At 44.4% G+C, this 20,475-nt stretch overlaps 1 protein-coding gene across 4 annotated transcripts in view; it reads right to left on the bottom strand.

The window, feature by feature from the left end:
* The window catches only part of lrmp (lymphoid-restricted membrane protein), a 47,516-nt gene that overhangs the window by 24,366 nt on the left and 2,675 nt on the right, over positions 1–20,475 (bottom strand). For all 4 annotated transcript variants that reach the window (XM_079494328.1, XM_079494330.1, XM_079494331.1 and 1 more), the window contains exons 3-19: positions 18,927–19,031; positions 18,394–18,574; positions 14,392–14,450; positions 14,177–14,252; positions 13,903–14,061; positions 13,430–13,547; positions 13,038–13,088; positions 12,737–12,814; positions 11,261–11,317; positions 10,653–10,712; positions 9,118–9,182; positions 8,854–8,947; positions 7,579–7,716; positions 6,258–6,359; positions 5,359–5,510; positions 3,266–3,377; positions 836–1,070 (exon numbers count right to left, since the gene is read on the bottom strand). In XM_079494328.1, coding sequence (XP_079350454.1) covers positions 836–1,070; positions 3,266–3,377; positions 5,359–5,510; positions 6,258–6,359; positions 7,579–7,716; positions 8,854–8,947; positions 9,118–9,182; positions 10,653–10,712; positions 11,261–11,317; positions 12,737–12,814; positions 13,038–13,088; positions 13,430–13,547; positions 13,903–14,061; positions 14,177–14,252; positions 14,392–14,450; positions 18,394–18,574; positions 18,927–19,031 — 1,842 coding nt within the window. The remainder of the gene's footprint in view (positions 1–835; positions 1,071–3,265; positions 3,378–5,358; positions 5,511–6,257; positions 6,360–7,578; positions 7,717–8,853; positions 8,948–9,117; positions 9,183–10,652; positions 10,713–11,260; positions 11,318–12,736; positions 12,815–13,037; positions 13,089–13,429; positions 13,548–13,902; positions 14,062–14,176; positions 14,253–14,391; positions 14,451–18,393; positions 18,575–18,926; positions 19,032–20,475) is intronic.

The following is a 20,475-nucleotide window of genomic DNA, read 5'->3' as shown; positions in this document are numbered from 1 at the left end:
TCTCATTATTGAGCACATTCTTGGTCCATGTTCTCGTCTCTCAGCCACTCATGCAGGCTGAGGAATGGGAGGGGGGGATGCTGAAGTTAGTTTTGCACCTGGCCATAGAAGGACCTTGGGGAAGCCGTATTCTTATGTTGTGAGGAAACACACCCACACTCACACACAGGGCCCATCAGGAGCCCAGAACCATACAGCCATAGAAGGCAGGGGTCTGTGGTCCCATGGACCCGTTTCTGGGCACAGTGCGGGTGCTTTAAGGGTGGCTGAGTGCCCTCTGCCTTCAGGGATTACATGGGGATAATCCATGCACTTCGCACACACACAGCTCTAGTTCACTTATAGTGGTTGTCTCAGAGGACTCAAGCCTACGGTATACTATGTCATATGACCACATCACCCACCAAGCAGAAAAATGTGTTTTGGCTTGTTCTCGGTGAGCGACGTGGGCATACCAATGCAGGAATGAAAATGGATTTAAGTAGGATGCTGCAGACCTGGAAATGACCAATCAGCTGTTTGTACAGTCAAAGCATATACTGCAGTCACTGAATTACACCCACATATGTTCTGAAAATTAACTTCATTTGAACACACACACACACACACACACACACACACACACACACACACACACACACACACACACACACACACACACACACACACACACACACACACACACACACACACACACACACACACACACACACACACACACACACACACACACACACACACACACACACACACACACACACACACACACACACACACACACACACACACACACACACACACACACACACACACACACACACACACACACACTTACCAGAATGGATGAAGGGAGGAGTGAAGGTCTCCCCGGCTCCTCTCTCTCCTCCAGTGTCTACTGATGTCCTACTGTCACCCTCCGGTCCTTCGTTGAGTGTCTGTGTCAGCTCCACATGGATGTTGTTGCTGGTTTGTCTGTCATCAGCTCTACTACTGCAATTTCTCTCCTCCAACTCCCTCTTCAGGAAATCTTGGAGGGCAAACTCCTCATCCCAGTCCAAGTCGTCTTCAGGCTGGTTGGGGCAGGTAGAGAGAAAGCAAAAGACAGAGATAGACAGAGAGAGAATGATGTGGTTTGAGAAAATAAACTCTCGTTATCTGAGCCGTGACGGATTGAACTGAGAATTCCTGAAGTCTGAATGACTTGAAACCACTTGGGCATCCAAAGTTTTAACCCATAGTTGGCAGAGAAATGTTTGACATTTTGTTGTTTGCCATGAACTCATTAACTGCCAATCACATTTTTTTCCAAAGCCCACACAGCCAATCACATGTTTTGATGTATGTTGTGTTTTTACGCTAGATGACGCTCTTCGCTAAAATCTGAGTTACCATTTATGTACAATCGTACTGGAGATACATATTCTGTGACTACTTGAAAGATAAGGCAACACTCAATTGTGGTGACTTTTTGAAATGCTGGGAGGCTATTGATGACAAATCAACAAATTATTATAGCTTTCAATTACGTAGACCGACGGAGATTATTTTACTGAACTTTTTGAGGAACTGCAATCCCATGGCGACAAGAAAAGGCGTGAGAAGCACGCAGGATGCACAATTAATAACATTTATTCTCTATGTTTATAAAAGTTTGAATTCATTTCAGAAGATTAACTGTACCACACAGGAATCAAATATAATGTAGTAAATATTATGATATAATTGACATGCCTGTCTTTACTAGATGACACCCTCTGGCCTGAGGAGGACATGTATATCTCGTGCCTTAGTACGCGGCCGCCACAATAAACAAATATTTATCAGATTATATATTAGTTTGTCATTAATACCAATAAGCTCATCCCATTAAATACTTTAAAAAAAGATGTTATACATTTTAACAAAATATATAATTGGCAGTTGCTACCGTACGAACACTCTATTTTCCTATTCATTAAAATGGTGGAACAGAGGAGAATGAAGTGTATTTTGATGGAAATAACACCCCACACACACACACACGCACACACACACAAACACAGAGAGAGAGAGAGCTGGGTGCAGTTTCCCTGCGAGTTTCAAGTGTGTTTTTGTGGTGCCGCCAACGCACGACTCCCATCTACCAGCCTCTCCATCTGTCTGAAAATGTGCTCCGATGATGCTGCTGCAAACACTTTCGGTACAGTCAAGCATTCTTTTGCAATGTGTTGCAGGTTAATTTGAGTGTTGTCACTGCTGGGTGTCAATGTCACACTGTGGAGTAGCTTTTCTGATGTCCATCATGAATGTTCAAAAACATAATTCTCTGGGTCCCTGGCTGGCTGGGTCCGTCCCTGGCTGGCTACCTGGGTCCGTCCGAGCCTGAAAATTGCGTTTGGTTCGTTTTCACCACCAAGTGTCACTGTTGTGCAGCTTAACGCACACAGTACAGTAGAGAGGGACCCCCTGGGACAGCCCCACACAGTAACCCTTTCATTTCTCAACCTTTTCGGATGCGGGCGGCTCCCCGGAACCAGCCCGCCCTGCTGGGCGCGTTCCTAGGGGTCTGGATGTTCTGGGGACCCTCACATAACTGTCATTTCTTGACTATTTCGGACGCAGGGTGGCTCGCCGGAACCGGGCCAGCACCCTGGGCACGTTCCTGTGGGTCTGGAGGTTCCGGGGAGCCCCCGGGGACCCCCACACAGAGTTGCACCACTCAGTTCACACGGATGTGATTTTCTTAATATCTATAGTAGGAACGCTACTACTTCCTACTACAAGTAGGAAGTAGTAGAAGTCGATAAAGTATAGTTTTAGACCATGACGGAGGGGTGCCGTCTCTAGCGAACTTGATCGACGAGACACACCACCGAGCACGCTAAAGCACACAAGTTGCCGTGTCCCACATTGCGAAGTTCCCTAGAGCCGACTCAGTCCAGTTCGAGTTGCAACCCAATAGGCAGTGGGCACAGAATAGTAAATGATTACCCCCCCCAAGGCAATGCCAACACCGAACAATATATACAGTATTTCCCATCATGGAGTAACCTCGCGTCAGTGTCACCATACTTTCCCCCTCGGAGGACAGTCTGGTAACCACAGAGCAAAGACTGCCCGCAGTGTCGGTAGGCCAATCAGAGGCAGGCGGGGGCGGGTCTTTATGCAACCGGCGGGCCGTGATTTTGAATCACGCCTCTCACCCATGTCTGCCAACTGTGTCTACCAGTCTTTTCCTCCATCCCTCTACTCTCCCTCCATCCATCCATCCATCCATCCATCTGACCTGCTGATCGAGGTCTGGTGTCTGACAAGATGCCTCTCTGCTGTCCTGAGGAGACTTGAGCTCATCCAGTTCTTCAGACAGCTGACGTTTCTGATTCTCCTGCTCCTGCACCCTGTACACACACACACACATTTTAGAAGGGATTAAAAATAACACATAGTGTCCACGCCCATTTAATTAAAGTTTTACACAAATCCACACAGTCATATTTCTTCACAAAGGTAAATCACATGCACATAAATAATCACTACAAGCAAATCCAGTGACACAGGTTACACAAGCATTCATGCATGCGCCCGTGCATGCACACACACACACACACACACACACACACACACACACACACACACACACACACACACACACACACACACACACACACACACACACACACACACACACACACACACACACACACACACACACACACACACACACACACACACACACACACACACACACACACACACACACACACACACACAAGACATATATTGGTCGTATATTGGTCATACTGTACTGTACCCAATGTGCAGGCCCATGCAGTGTCCCATTCCGTTTCCCAGTGTGACCAATGCCAGTCCTCCCACGGACCCTTTGAATGTCCGTCTTCTCCCAGATTCAACCAAAGTCCTTAGTCTTTCCTGGTTTCTTTTTGCTATATTCCAGATGGAATAATTGTTTGGAAATGTGATTTTCTAAGTTCTAGATAATGAACCCGAGGTCATTTGCCGGTCTAGACTGGAGGTTGGGCAGAGCTAGTTTTAGCCTTCTAGTTCCTAGGATGAAAGTGAACTCCAACCAGGAATCCAACCAGCTCCTCCTGTCTGGTCTGATGCAGCAGCTGCACTACCTTCTCTTATACAGTATATATATGGAGAGGAAAGGCCACCTCCTGAAACAACAGATTAAGGTCCAGAATTGGCCCAGAACCAAACCCAGCGAGGCAGATCCACAACGGTCAGTGAGATCAGGATGATGGACAGAACATCCTTGGCCCCACCCCTAGCAACCAGCCAGCTGAGACACAACACAGGAGGAGTAGGACGGAGTGTAGGAAGGTGAGGTTCAGGGTGCCTTGGTGACCAATTATAGAACAGTCTATTGTAGTTGGGAGATATTGGCTTATAAATTAACACAATGAATTTAAACTGCACTGCATTTTGTTAGGTATCTTGTGCTACAGATGCATGTTCAACTAGAGTCTAGTTGTCTCCCCTCACAGACAGACACACACACACCACACACACTTTTTTTTTTTATCCCACGATTTTGCAATACTTTTATTTTCATCCAGTGTCAATTATCTAATGTAATCCTGGGCGCTACACTTCCTCTGCCAACCTGGGGGGCAGCGGACTGACCTTATGCCACCTCCTATGGATGAGTCCAAGCTGCTTCTTTTCACCTGACAGGGGGGAATTTCCCTGGCCGGACGTAGCGCGTGGAAGGAACACTTTATTCCGACCAGTTCTTTTCCCCTCCATCAGGCACCCCGGCTGGCCAGGGGGAGGCAGTTTAGAGACCAGGACTACTGCATGTTTTTGTGAGGGTACCAACCCTAGGGGACACAGGGAGTAAATGCAAACTCCACACAGAAAGGCCCTCGTCAACCCCCCGCCTCAGGTATGGGCACTGATGACGCGGAGGAGGGAACACGCCCCCAGCACCCACAGCGTCCCCAGCGGGAATTGAACCCAGGACCTTCTAGCTGTGAGGCGACAGAACTACAGACTGAAAAACATTTTTCAATACTTCAAATAGCCGATCTACAAGCTCACAATGTGACGATGTAGATGAGCTAATTCAAAAAGGACGTTTAGGGATAAGGGGTTTAGGCAGTGACGAAAATAGATCCATAAGTGTACAATTGGAACAAGTGTACAAATGCAACCAAATCCAGTGTCTCTCAATGGACAAGGGAGTCCACCTCCAACCACTGCAAATGTGCTAGTTACATTGCATTAACGTAGTCTACCATACAGATTGTTTAAAATATTGTTTTATAATCCATTCAAATGCATTCAGGATTGCAGCAACACACATTTTACTTGCACAAACGCACAGAAACATGCACAAAGAGCCACACTCACCTGACTGACAGGTGGAGGATGTCAGTTCGAGATCGCCTCATGTTGCCCGCCATCTTAATCAGTTCCTTCTCCAGTGAGTCTGTGTACTGGGCCACTTGGTCCAGGCCGAGGTCCCAGTGGGCTCTCCTTGTGTCCAGCTCGGCCTGCACCGTCTGTGGGGAAAAACAAGTCAGAGTGTATAGCGCTTCAAATCAATGGCGTCAGGCAGAAATCACGCTGCCAGCGTTTCTGGAGTCCCCCTGTGCGTTTAAAACACCTTGAATGATATGAAGTCCCTGGGATTGACCCGGCCGGAGCACTGACACACTGCCTGGACAACAGCGTCAGGAGTGAGGCACCAACAGTTCTGCTCTGCTAATGATCAGCCTCTCATTTAGAGTGTTTACTGCTGTTCTGTATGGAAGTACGTGGCTAATGAATGCAACGTTGTTAACAATGCAGTAGAGAGATGTAAGAGGGACAGAGGGAGAGGGAGAGAGTGGGATATTTACAGAACGCGAAAGAGAGGGAGGAGGGGAGGGACTGTGTTTCATGCTACAACACATCAACTAAACAGTGCTGCTTGGAAAGGGCCGGCTGAAGTTATATAACAGTGAGTTAGATCTCTGGAGAGGAAAAAGAAGGAGACACAGGAGAGAGAGAGAGAGAGACAGAGACAGACAGACAGAACGAGGAGAGAGAGTCACGACAATGAGAAGTCAAGAAAATAGTATTAGTTAATTCTATAATTTATATAAAAAAAAAGGGGAGATGGTCAGACGACGTGTGTGTGTGTGTGTGCTCGTGCATATTGATGCATGGCAGAGTCATGTAGTTGGCGGTCCCCTTCCTGCCCATGTTGCGCTACACAAGTGTGTCTATTAACATGCATTAAAAAAGCGAAATGCAAGCATGCTAACCTGCAGATTGTCATCAGTGCTGGTCTCTGGAGGCCTGGGGTCCTCTATCATGCTCCTGACTGTAGACAAGAGATGTACAACCTCCTCTCTGAATTCCCTTTTCTGAAAACCAACACAGACAGACATTATTATGAGAGACAATTAGCTTGGCAGTACAGAAAAGACGGGAGAAAAAAAAGCTGAGCACCTGACGTGTCACCACTGGGGCCAGGAAAGCACATTAACAAGATGTTATCGTGGAGTGTATAGTACTAATGCACTACGGTTTTCTACGGACATTATATAATGGAAGCAAACAGACTGAAGTGTGAATGAGTTTTACCGCCAGTTCAGTGACTACAGATACAGTGACTACAGGCTGTAGCCTAAGATTTAGACTCTCGTACTGTAGATGCATTTTATCGATTCTGACATTTTCAATCTACGAGAGTCTCTAAGGCTTCATTACCTTTGGTCAGGGTTGCGCAGCCAGTTGCACTAATTTGGGGAGACGAGGACAGATCCAAGATGGATGACAGATTCGGAGACAGAGTGGATTAAAACACCTTTTTTTATTGAAAACTACAGACCTCCGGGTTTCAAATGCTTGCCAGAGAACAATCGGACAGGAAGGCAGCAAGATAATCACCTAAGATTTTGCATTTGTACATGTTCAGAGCTCTCCAGAGGCAGTGGGGTTTCGTTCTCTCGACCAAAGGTAATGAAGCCTTAGACTCTCGTAGATTGAAAATGTCACTCGATAAAATACATCTACAAGTCTAAATCTTAGGCTATGTAGGCTGCATGTTAATAGACATGTCCCGTAACTCCAATGGTTACTCCTCGCTCGGCAGCTCCTCCTTCGATAAAACTGTTTTTTTTGTCTAAATACTTCCTAACTTAATATAGGGGCTGTAGTCTGTCTGACAAAAACTATGCCTAAACCGAACCTTATAAAATAATTTGTGGCGCATTTTAGATAAGCAAATTTACATTGCGGCTGGGATTTGATCTTATGTCGTTAGGACTCAAAGTCTAATGCCATGTAATCACTAGCCGTGTCTGGGTTTAGGGAGGTATGGCGAGAGAGGTCACAGAAGCGGGACATGGTTATATACGCCGAGGCCAAGGGGGAGTTGACAAGTTACTGCGATCCGGTGGGAAAGGCCCGTTTGCCTTTGGGACATGGCACCATTGGCTTCCTGACAAGGAAGTGAAATAGGAGTTTTAAATTGTTACTCCCTCCTCCACAGCAAATTCTGTCAAATATTGTAAACTGTTGTGTGCGTGTGCGTGTGTATTCCTGTAAGTACCACGGTTTCTTGATGCAGCCAACAGTTACCAGTTTGTTAAGAAGGCCCCTGAACTCCAGGGCCATGTGCTCAGGGTTGGGGCCCTGCATCAGCAGCAACACTTCCCTGTCCAGGGTCTCGTCGAGTGCAGAAGGAAAGCACAGCATAGAGGGCAGAGGTTCCACTCCCTGGAACAATGTCATGGACCACAGAATGACTGACATGCAATAATAATGAATTGCATTTTTATAGCGCTTTTCCAAGTGCTTAAAGCACTTTACAATGGTTCATTCATTCATACATACATTGGGAGGTGAAGCGGCGAACAGTCGACGCCAGCGTCCTCACTTCCCACATTCACACACCAATGGTGGCAAGCTTACACCGACCGACTCATTGGAGGCAATGTAGGGTTCAGTGTCTTGCCCAAGGACACTTCGACATGTGGACAGGAGGAGCCGAGATTCGAACCGCCGACCCAGGGATCATTGGACGACCTGCTCTACCTCCTGAGCCATAGCCGCCCCGTAATAAAATAAGCCCGCAATAAAAACAGAGCAACCCCCACCGAAAGCAAATAAAATACAAAAACAAATTTGCAGTTGTGTCAAGGAAGGATAGGATTATGGTTTATAGAACAGGTTTATAGAACCACTGATCTGGTACAAGGCCCTGACTTTTAATCGTTTATTGTCACAACACAGGTTTACAGGTGTAAAGAAGTGGGTGAAGGTTTTTGGTACCCATTTGTGGAATTAATTGAAGACCACATACGGACACCAATGTGTAGATTGTATTCATAGAAGTTACATAACACAACATGACTAAAGGCTGGTGAAGTGGTACTTGGTGGGTGGGTAGTGTTTTTGTATGTAGCGCAGCGTGCATCCAGGCAGTTGGAAGGAGTGGGTGCAAAAGGTGCACGATAAGTAGGTGCTAAAAGGGGGATGAGAGCTAAAGGCAGAGGTGTAGCTGAAATCAATTCAAAGGAGCTTTATTGGTATGAGAAAACATACATTGCCAGTGTCAAAATATAATAAAGTTGAAAATGGGGAACATTCATTGCCAAAGCAAGTGTCAAAATGTAATAAACAGTTGAAAATGAGGAAAGTATATACAGTTGGAAGGGGGGGGGGGGGGGGGTACAGCAATGAGTAAACGCTCAATTATTTTAATTTCACACTTGACGTGTCAATGTAAAGGTGTTTCCTATGCCAATAAAGCCCTTTGAACTGAATTGAAGAGAGCGAGAATAAAAGATTCTGACAGACAGACATAAGAGAATGAGCGTGAGAATATAAAACACAGAGTGGAGAAGTACTGACCTCCAGTGGTAACTGTGCCAGAGTTAGTTCTGTCTGCAGGGATCCTGAATTGGTCTGGTTCAACCTGTAGGCAGCTGACACTGTCAGACCAGCCCTGTAGGAGAGGATGGGAACACAGGACAGGATAGGAACATAGCTTGTTCAACAAATGCTGCTTGGTTGGTAAAAGAATGGAGAAATTGTGATTATTTAATTAGATCAAATTTAATGAATCAACAACAAAACAAGGTACAGTAGGATGAATCAGTTTTAGGTCTTACTCACCCAGACATGTCCGGATGCATCATCTGCATCTGGTTCTCCAGTTTAGTCTTGTTATCTCGCAGCAGCTGCAGTAAACAACAGCGCAATCAATGAAAAGTTAGACATGCACGGTTTAGATTCCCACCCATGGATTACATATAGACAATCAGTTATAACTGGTTATTTTAATGGAGATCCCCAGTGGATTGGGGGGGGGGGGGGGGGGTAAGTAAGTAAATACTGTACATCCACTAATTCACAATTGCCAGTCATATACGAGAGCTACAAGTCACCATTTGTCAGCCTTCCGATTGGTCCCTGACTGACTAACTAGCAGGCTCTTTCTGCCTTGTTCCACCTTGTTCATGTTGAATTTGCTAAAACATAATTTTCGGAAAAAACTTAAAACAATCAATATGTCACAAAATGATATGCCCAGTCACCATGCTGCACCTGTGATGTTCCTTTTTACTGTGTACAAAGATGCTAACGCACACCAAAGTCCTTGTAGCGGTGTAGCGGTGCCGGCCCACGGGAGAAAACGGCAGAGGGAATCTTGAAAAAACAAGAAGGTGGTCGCACACGCCAATAGCCAGAGTGCCAATATTTTATTAGGACGCAGCAGGTAAGACAAATTAATCCAACGTTTCGGCGGTTAAGCCTTCATCAGGGAATCCTTTTTACTGACATGAAAAAAGGAATATCCACACTCTCTTGACCAGTTTCTTGAGCGTCCGTTTCTCTAGGTAGACTGCTGTGTATTCATTAATAAAGAACCTATACTCGAGTGCGGATATTCCTTTTTTCATTGATCTTCAAGAATCTGCACCCATCAGCTACAGAGACTACTCTAAGACTCTCCCCCGAGTAGAGCGTGCTTTCTCCTAACGCCCCTTTTTATCGACACCAAGTTTAAAATAAGACTTTAATACAGAATATCAATACGAAGCAACTGAAAAACACGTTATTTCAATGGTAGTGGATGGAGAGAAAGGATTTTTGTCCAACCACGAAACGGCAACCAATGGGTGCGAAGAGGGGCACAACCACGGGCGGGACTTGACAAAGGGTGAATTGACCCAGGGGACATCAGACATCAGGCAAAGATCAATCAAGTTCCAGACCCAGGAAAGCACCCAGGGTGCCGGCCCGACAGGCACCCACCCACACACATAGCTCCGTAAGAGAGTGGTTGCACCACTCAAAAATCACTAGAAGTGAAAGCCCTAGTACACACTACGCTGGGCAATGCATAGGAGGGGCTGGCCCCGCTAAAAGAAAAAAAAAGAAAAACACAAAAGGCCAAATTGGGTCTCAGATTTCACACCAGCATGTGCTTCATAAATGTGAATCGATCAACAATAAAATTTTGACGAGACAGTGGGAAATAATCCCCCCCCCCCCCCCCCCCCATCTTAATTTATATTCTATCACAAGATAGTTTTCCTTGCAAAATAGAGATGTACAAATACAATCTCACAACGCATTGTGAGGTTGTAGACTGGCTATTTTCGGCTATTTTGTTATTTTAAGTATAAATTTGCCTACGGCATCACCTCTGTGACGGAGGAGTATTCCTCCACGGCTGCCTTCAGGTCCTCAATCTGTCTGTCTTTCTGTGAAGGAGGGAACGCAAACACCAAAATCAATGAACAGGCTGAAAGTTAATGTACTGTACACTTTAGGTCTGTCACAAACTGTATGGAGAGTGGTTAGAAATGGAGCATACCTACAGTATTTACACTCACTCACTCATTCTCTTACATGTGCACAAATCATTATCATGATCTAAGACTGGGATAACTTTATAGCTTTTCAAAATGGACCAAGTGCATATAAGAATAGAAGCCATCCTGTCTGAAAATCTAGATTCACCTTTACTTGTGCTGCAAAATAAATCTGAAACACTGGGTTCACACTGTATTGCAGTAAGAGTCTGAAACACTGGGTTAATCTTATGAGTCTGAAACAATGGTTATGTCTTGTACAGCAGTATGAGTCAGTACAATCGGACAAGTCGCTGTCTGTATTTACAGTTCAATGTGCAGGTTCATAACAAAAATCAACTAACTAAAAGGAATAAAACAAACCAATTTCTGATCTACGGTGAAGCAACAAATAATGGGTCCTACTTTAGGTTTAAAAACAAAGCTAAGGTGCTAACCTCTAGTAGTATGGTGTCCTTCTCACTTATGAGAGCATCCAAGGAGTGGATCTGAACCTGAGAGCAAAGACAATGTGCAGAACAGAGTTAGACAAAATTGTAGAAAGCATCACCAGCACTTGTCACGCGCGCGCTGCGCGCGCGCATATATATGCATATCTCAGGACAATGAAATTCCGGTTCAAAATCAGTAAAGCAAGTAGAGAGATCTACGGCCCAAAACACAATTTTTCGATCAGTATAATTGATTTTAAATGCCATGGTATATTTGATAACAAAACATGGTTCTGTTACACATTACTTTATTCTAGTATCTTTATCCATACATGCATTCCCCTTATACATTTCTTCTTCTTATTTTTTTCTTATAATTTTTATCCCACGATTTTGCAACCCAGTTTTTTCACCCAGTGCCAATTATCTAATGTAATCCTGGGCGCTACACTTCCTTTGCCAACCTGGGGGGGCAGAGGACTGACCTCATGCCTCCTTCTATGCATGAGGAGTCCAAGCTGCTTCTTTTCACCTGACAGGGGGGAAATTCCCTGGCCGGACGTAGCGCGTGGAAGGCACACGTTATTCCGACCAGTTCCTTTCCCCTCCATCAGGCACCCCAGCTGGCCAGGGGGAGGTAGTTTTAGAGACCAGGATTACTGCATGTTTTTGTGAGGGTACCTACCCTAGGGGACACAGGGAGAACATGCAAACTCCACACAGAAAGGCCCTTTCGCCAACCACACCTCGGGTATGGGCACTGATGACGCGAGGGAATACGCCCCCAGCGCCCACAGCGGGAATCGAAACACATACATTTCTTATTTTTAATTGTTTTATTTCACACTTTTCCCTAGCTCTGGTCCATAGCATTCAAGGACTTCGCCTTAACTTTCAATCCTTTACCCGCACACCCACGGTAGTGCAACGGCCAGAGCCTCTCGTCTTTAAAAAAAAAACCTTCGCTACGCACCAAAACAAGACATTTTAATATGTTGAAAGCCTAGCCTTAGTGGGAACATTCAGAGCCCCCCACCTCACGTCAAAAATACACTTTTTCGTCAGAACAAATATTTTACCGGGAAAGAAAATGTTGTAGTTAGTCCACTGCGCCCTCTACAGATCTTATCAATAGAAAAATCCCATTGACCAGATTATTCCTTCCGGTGAAATACTTTTTTGGTCAAAACTAAGGAAAGTAGGCTTTCAACTCAAACTGTCTTTGTTTTGGCGAGGGGCTGCGCAACGGCTTGAAAGCAACATAGCATTATGGAGAACTCCTTCCAATGCTATGGACATGAGCCAACTTTTTCCATGCCAATAAAGTGCATTTTAGTTACTGAGAGGGAAAGAGACACAGAGAAGCCTCTTTGAATGAGAAACAGAGAGAAAGAGCAAGAGCAAGAGAACGCGAGAGTAAGCAAGAGCGAACACAACATACAGGAGCAGAGAATGTAAGAGGGAGAGAAAGAGTTAGGTCACCTGGAGTTCAGTGTTATGGCCACACCGTTCCACTAGCCTCCTCTGAAGCTCGTCCATCTCCATGGTAACCTTGAAGTTCTGAGGAGGGCCAGAAGACTGTTAAGGCAGCCAATCACAACAGCTCATGCCACAAATAGTGACATTTTGTATCGGCAACCTATGATTGTATGTTACAGATCAAATTTAATTCTTGAACTCCCCCCTGGGGATTAATAGTGAATCTAGATGTAATGAAATCTAAATGGAATTGACTTGCTTAAGCCCTCATTGGTTTCATTGTGCCATTTCTTTGATGCCATACCTCTTCCTGAAGTGATGCGATGTTGGCAATAAGACTCTGGTTCTCTTTCTCCTATAGAGTAAAATGACAGTAAAAGCATCAGCAGCCAAGTCCTGAATTTGTTGTCATTCATACTATATCAGTGTTAGGCAAGCATCTGAAGATAACTATATAATAAGGTGCATGAGCATAGCAGCTGGTAGGCAAAGAATAAGCACTGTGCTTCAAGTTCAACCCATTCCTTTTTTCGGACATTGCAATTGGAGTTGGTTGGATATCCTGTACATTTATGATGATGATTGTCTTGTTGTACATCCACACAAGTGTGGTTTGACTTGTTGTAAACCAAGACCTCAGTTACTATGGAGCCGAAACGTCAGCCGGAAATGTTATTGTGTGTGTGAGAGACTGACCATATTCTTGCAGTGTTGAGAGGCGCGGACCCGGCCCTCCTCGGTACTACTTAATGTCAACTTCATCTCCTCCACTTCGTCCTTCAACATCTTTTCCTTTTGGGCCAGCTGCTGGCTCCTACAGAGACACACATCAGGTGACAGGACACCAGTCACTGTATGTGACTGGCCCTTTCCCACTGGAACGTAGTATCATAACTTGGCGTTCTCACCAAGTTGGCCAAAAAAAACGGCTAACCGAGTGGTTCGCCTCGCTGGGGGCACTATGCCTAAAGCTAACCTTAATTGCATAGGATAATTAAGCAGTGCTAGGAGACGATCCAGTGGGAAAGGCTCGTTCGCATACTGCATCTGTGTGATTGTCGGTTTAGATACTTTTCCTTGTTGTCGAGTTCCACCATCTCTGTGCGCGCCTGTGTGCGAGACTGTGCGTGTGCTGTGTGCATGCGTGTATGTGCGTGCGTGCATCATACATTCTGGCCTGGTTGTGGAGATCCTCATTCTCCTCAGTCAGCTTCTGGTTAGTCTCCTCTGTGCTCTCCACAACCAGCTTCAGCCTCTTCACCTCGTCCTCGAGCCTCTGGTTGCTCATCTGGAGGTCGGCCACACAGTACATCAGGTCCGACGTCTCACTGTGCATGTGTGGAGCGGGTGCATACACATACTCATTTGAACACAGGCACAAGTTGACATCTACACGCTTATAAAGTAAAGATAAAAGATTAAATAAAAAGTTAAGTTACTTACAGATCCACTCTGGATGCCTCGCCTCCAAATCCCTCTAGACTGCCTGATGTCATGTTAAGAAGCATGGACCTCTTGGCTGCAGCAAACATTTACACACAATCTGCTTATCTCCATATGCGTGATAAAAGGACAAACTAAACAGTAAATAGTGTGTGTGTGTGTGTGTGTGTGTGTGTGTGTGTGTGTGTTGGTGTGTGTGTGTGCGCATGTCTCACCTGAGATGCCGTCTATGAATTTGGCTGAATCCTGAGGTAGGTTGTCGGTTGACTCTTCCCTAAAGTCACAACAGAGAGACTGGTTCAGAGTCCTGTCGGTCTGTCCTTGACCACGCAGAAACACTCAACAGCTGCTTCAGCAAATAGCACTCGTTCCTGCTGTTGCTATGCGACTGCTGAAAGGCTGTCCGACGTCTAATGATAATCTGCTAAAGTTTAAATCTTTACCTTTTCAGCGATTTACGGTGCTGGAGAAAACATCAACTACTGAACGTCTGTTTCCTTTTCTTTGCAAATCAGGATTTAAACAGCACGGTAAGGTGATCGATATGCAGAAACCAAATGCTTTCAAACCTGCTCTGACATGGTCCGTTTACAGCCAGATTATAATGTAGAAAGTCAAGTTGCAATGCCATGAGCAATGCCATTAATGTTATTCAACAACAGTCAAAGAGCAATGCCATTAATGTTATTCAACAACACATAACTAACAGAAGCCATCGCTAACAGAAAGCAATACCCTGGGCTCAGAGGAATTGGTGACAAGTGAAATAACTGCAGAGACTGAACAATGCATGTCTACAGACTTGCATGTCTTGTCACACACAGCTGTCAAATGAGAATGCACGAATCTGAAACTATGCAGAAATGTTATCGGATGCATTACACAATAGCACGCCTACACAGCAACTTGCATAACTAGACCAAAATGGAAATAAGTCTGTGCCTTTATTGCGTTATCCTTGCCAAAGAGGCTGCTTATTATAATTGGCTCAGCCAGGCCGAAGGCATGACTGAGACTATGTGTTGCACCCTGTCTGTGTGTGTGTGTGTGTCCTTTCAACAAAACATGAACTGGTTGTAATAATGTGTTCCTTCCACACACACTACGGCCTACCGGGGAAACTCCCCCTGTCAGGTGATAAGAAGCGGCCTGCTCACTCATCATGCATTGAAGGAAGCATGAGCACAGTTCGGGGCTCTCCCCAGGTTGGCAGAGGGAGAGTAGCGCCCAGGATTACAGTTTAGGCAATTGGCGCCGGGTGAAAAATGGGTTACAAAATCATGAGACGGTGAGACAAAAACATATACGCAAAAAGAAAAAAAAATCTGTGTTGTCCTGGACAGTCAGCTCTTCAGATTTTTTTACTTAAGCTGTATGAAATACGTGCCATTAATATAGTGGTTGCAACTGTATTAATTGATTGCCCGAGTCCCATGGTGGGATTTCTGCTCTGGTTTTGGTGAAATATTAAGTAGTTCCAGTCATTTTGTGGGTGGCACAGGGAGCCACGCATTAAAAGTAAATGAATCCACAAAACTAACATCATTTGTATTGTTGACCCATTTCTAAAATATTAGTGCACTACACCCATATAGTGCACTACGCCCAAAAAATAGATCCATGTGATAGAGGGGTAAAAATGTAACGAAAAAATGTAACGAAATAGGTCAACAATACAAATGACGTTAGTTTTGTGAATTAATTTACTTTTAATGCGTGGCCCCCTGTGCCCCCCACAAAATGACCGGAACTACTTATATTGACCAAAGCCAGAGCAGAACCCCCACCACGGGACTCAGACAATCAATTAATACAGTTGCAACCACTATATTAATGGTATTGGTATTTCATACAGCTTAAGTTAAAAAAATCTGAACTATCCCTTTATGGCACACATGGATTTATTTTATAGTGTTTAGACTGATTATAGGTTCTTGAATCTTGGTTTACCTATCATCCTAGATTACTATTTCTATGCATAATGTATTACCTTGTGTTCGCTCTGGATTAAGAGTGTCTGCTAAATGGGCTCTCTACCTGACAAGCTGCGGTGTACGGCTTGGATATTTACTTAATCTTAGCTGCTGTCTTCTTGGGTTTTGCCACCTTTGGCTTTGCAGCATTCTTTGCTGATGCTTTCTTCAGAGCGGTGGGACTCTTTGTCACCTTTTTGTGGCTCTTGACTGCTGTTCTTGTCACCTCTTCCGGTACGTTCTTGGGAGATTTCTTAGCAGCCTTGAGTTTCTTTGCTGATGCTTTCTTCGCAGCAGTGGGACTCTTGGTCGCCTTCTTGGGGTTCTCGGTTGCTGTTCTTTTTGCAGCTGCAGGCTTCTTGGCCTTCTTGTGACTCTTGGTCACCATCTCAGGACTCTTAGTTGCCCTTTTATTTGCAGTTGCCCTCATCCTCATGGGGCATTTATTTACGGTGGCCGCTTTCTCTTGCTTTTTAGCTGCAACAGGTTTCTTTGCAGTCTGACTGCAAAGAAACCGGACTTTCTTGGCAGGTTTCTTTGCATTGGTTGCTTCAGCCTTCACATTGAGTTTAAAAGATCCAGAAGCACCGATACCCGTGGTCTGGATCAGAGTGCCAATTGCGACGAGGCTTTTGATGGCAACATTGATGCAGATGTTGTCCTTCATGTCGTAGCCATCTGCAGCCAGAGCCTTCTTGAGGGCGACTAGAGAAACACCACGTCTCTCATTGGAAGCAGACACAGCCTTGACAATGAGCTCACTGACGTTGGGACTGGTGTTCTTGGTTTTGATGGCTTTCTTCTTGGGTGTTTTAGTCGGGGAGGCAGCTGGAGCCGGGGCGTTTATTTCTAACAATGAACTGTAAAGTTTGAGTAGAGACGGATACATTTGATAGTATACTACTTGCTTTTTCTTATAAAGTCACAGATTTGGCATTGCTAAAATATATTTTCCTGGAGATTATCTAAATCACTTTCAACCTGGAATCCCTATTATCTTTTTAGCATTGATTGATTGAAGTGTTTATTAACAGTTTTCAGAATTACAATCAAGCACAACTCCATACAAAAACATTACACTAGTTTACAATAGGGTCCACCATTTTCAATTCATCAGAACATTTAGAGACGTACAAATATACACTTCTATTATATAGCCACAAACAGGAAATCATCATAAGAGGTAAAAAGGGGGGGGGGGGGGGGACACATATACAGTGAGGGGAAAAAGGGGTAGGGGGGATTCAGATTTTACGGGGGCCAGTTTGAAATTGCAGCAGTCCGTAGGTGCCCTTTGAGCGTGGTTTTGAAGGAGTCAAGGGATTCGCATGTCTTAATGATTGTTGGTAGGGCGTTCCAATTTTTTGTGGCATAGGAGCGAAATTAATTTAGTCCGTCGTTGTGTGTGCCGAATCTGGGTTGCACATGGTTTGTTGAACTCCCTCTGGTGTTGTGGGTGTGGACTTCGTTGACATTAAGGAAGTATTTAGACAGGTACACGGGTATCTCGGTGGTGTAGCGAATCTTGTGGACCAGACCCATTGCTAGATGCTGTACTCTGTCGTCAACCCTAAGCCAATCCAGCCTGTCAAAGTGGGCAGGGGTGAGGTGGGTTCGAGGAGTAAGGCCAAGTAGTAGCCTGACCAGTTTGTTTTGGGAAATCTGGAGCCTTGTTTTAAGGGCCTTTGACTGTACTACCATTTAGGACAGGAACCCCTTTTGGGATTTTTACCTTTCAATAGTTTTAGTTTTCAATAGTACAGAAACAAAAAATATGTTTTTTTTTGAATAAATATTTTTCAGAAAGCTTAGGTCAGGACTCAGGAGTTAGAAGGCATTTTTAGAAATTGACCTCAGGTATATTCAATCAACCAACCAATCAATGCAGTTAATGTCTATGCATGCAGGAGCTGTAATTCTGTATCAGACTAATGTGGGCTTATTGTTGTGCCAACTAGTGTTGTGGTTGTTACCGTTAGTGTATTAATTTAATCTGCACATGGCTTTGTTGTGAACAGTCTATCTCATAGGTACTGTAAATTGCACCTACAGTATGCCACTCAAAAACTAAAGGTGACTAGATTAGGTAGCCCCCCTAACTACAGTAATATCACTTTCAGCGTGCCTGGGTTCCATTTCTATTCTTTTTCATGATCCCAGCTTACCTCAGCACCATGACTGTGTGTGTGTATTCTTTTTACGTTTGACAGAAAACATTAATTGGGGGGGGGGGGGTTCTCATACCCATTGTTGCGGCAGTCATCAATCCACTCCTTCATGATGGCATGGTATGTGTCCAGGTCGATGGAAACGTCCTTGTGGTCGGGATCAAGCATGTTACAAAGCTCCTCCAGCCCGCTGTCTTCCGAACTGCGGCATGTGGTGTTACGCAGGTAGTCAACGATGTGAGACACGTACACTTTACCTGGTAGGAGAGACATATAGCAATTTTACTTATATATTTTCATGGCTTTTGTTTTGCTTTCCTTGGATAAGACAGTTAAATAAAATGACTGCGTACAATAAGCTTAGGAACTACTCACATGGAGTTGAACAAACTGTTTAAGTTGCATCCGTTTTGCTTTTTCCAATGGGCACAACATAACAGATACTGATGCTTTAGAAATGCAGGGATCTTACTTACCCCCCTGCTATCAACACATACACAATAACTTTAATGGGATTCTCCCTTCACTGTCAAAATAACACTGTCAAAATAACATTACTAGAAGTCCTATCAGAAGATATTTGCTCTATATGAAACTGTAAGTGTGTACCTCTGCGCTGTGTGTCACAGGCATGGAACATAGTGTTGAGTAGATCCTCTTCACAGATGAGACTAACTTCGGACATTGTGCCTTTATTGGTTTCAGACATAGATACTGCAAACATAGCAAACACACACACACACACACACACATTAAATAACACTTGCTGATTGAGGGATAGTCTACAATCCACATGCTTCTGTTTCGATTAAAAAAACAGTATAGGTGACCATATATTTCAAAGAAACGTTGCGTTTATTATTATTATTAATAAAGAACGCGCGTTATTATTACCGGTATGTTAAGCTTAAATATTACACTCAATGTACGTGCTTGTCACGCGGCCAGTTCCGTTAGAATCACTGAAAGCATGCACCCTCGGGTTGGGGTGTGAAATGAAATGAAATGAAATCTATATTTACCCAGGGTATCTGGGCTAAGCTCAAGAACTTGTTTCCAGCCAGGCCCTGCTCATAGAACACATTTCATCGTAGTGGTTGATGCCTTGTTCAAGGGCATTTCAGCGGTGGTAATTTTAACGTGTCGGACGGCTGATTGGAACTGGGAACCTTCCGGTATCTAGACCGCGCCGCTATCCGTTCGGCCACCGCTGCCACAATGTAATATTGCTTTTATATACAACGGTCGTTACAATACAAACAAAATAAAACGTAATTAAAAACGTTGTCATACCGTCGGGTTAAAAAAAAAGGCTAGTTATTTATCTCCGTTTTGCCGTTTGTCCAATACTTCGGGTCTGACATGTAAACAATTGTGTTGTTGACACTGTTGAGCTAAATGATGAGCTAGCTAAATACAGAAAAACATAACTTCCCTGTTAGCTCAATTGCAGATCTGAAAATATGTAGTCGTTTTTCCCCCAAACACGTATATTTATACATATCGCATGCATTTTAACCGTTGAGCCATCGTCTCACCAGGACAGGTGACGCACAACTACTGATGCCACTGAGCGCTGAGTCAGCGCCGTTTGATCTCCGCGCGAGGCGAAACAAGATCACGTGGTTTTCATGTATGGGCCGATATGAGATGGGCTCAGGATGGGCTGCATGGGCAGATTAATACATGATACAGGTGTAGCCAGGACTACAGTAGTACTAGTTAGAGCATACATGGGCAACTGGCGGCCCGGGGGCCACATGCGGCCCCCACCTTCACTTAATGCGGCCCGCAGGTTAATATCAGAATACTGATATAGTATTGATTTCAGCTGTTACAATTCCAAAGCCGCTTTAATTACTTCATGACTAGTATTAAATGGCTAGTACTTAATGACTAGTATTAAAATGTTATTGTCTTTTTGTGTCCAATGTAGTTATAGTTCATAAAGTTAACATAACTAAATGCATCTGAAATACAAAAGAAAGGTTACTTTTCAGGATTCCAATTCAAAAATAGCAAAATAATTATTCAGGTTTTCAATTCAAATATAGCAAAAATAGCTGATCTACAAGCTCAGCTTTTGAGCTTGTAGATCGGCTATTTTTTGCTACGACAGTAATATGCACTGTGGCCCTCTGGAGTGAGTGTGGAAATA

The sequence above is a fragment of the Electrona antarctica genome, assembly GCF_951216825.1.
Source record: "Electrona antarctica genome assembly, chromosome: 23".
Lineage (NCBI taxonomy): Eukaryota > Metazoa > Chordata > Actinopteri > Myctophiformes > Myctophidae > Electrona > Electrona antarctica.
The sequence above is the reverse complement of the archived record's forward strand: the minus strand, read 5'-3'. Positions and strand labels throughout refer to the sequence as shown.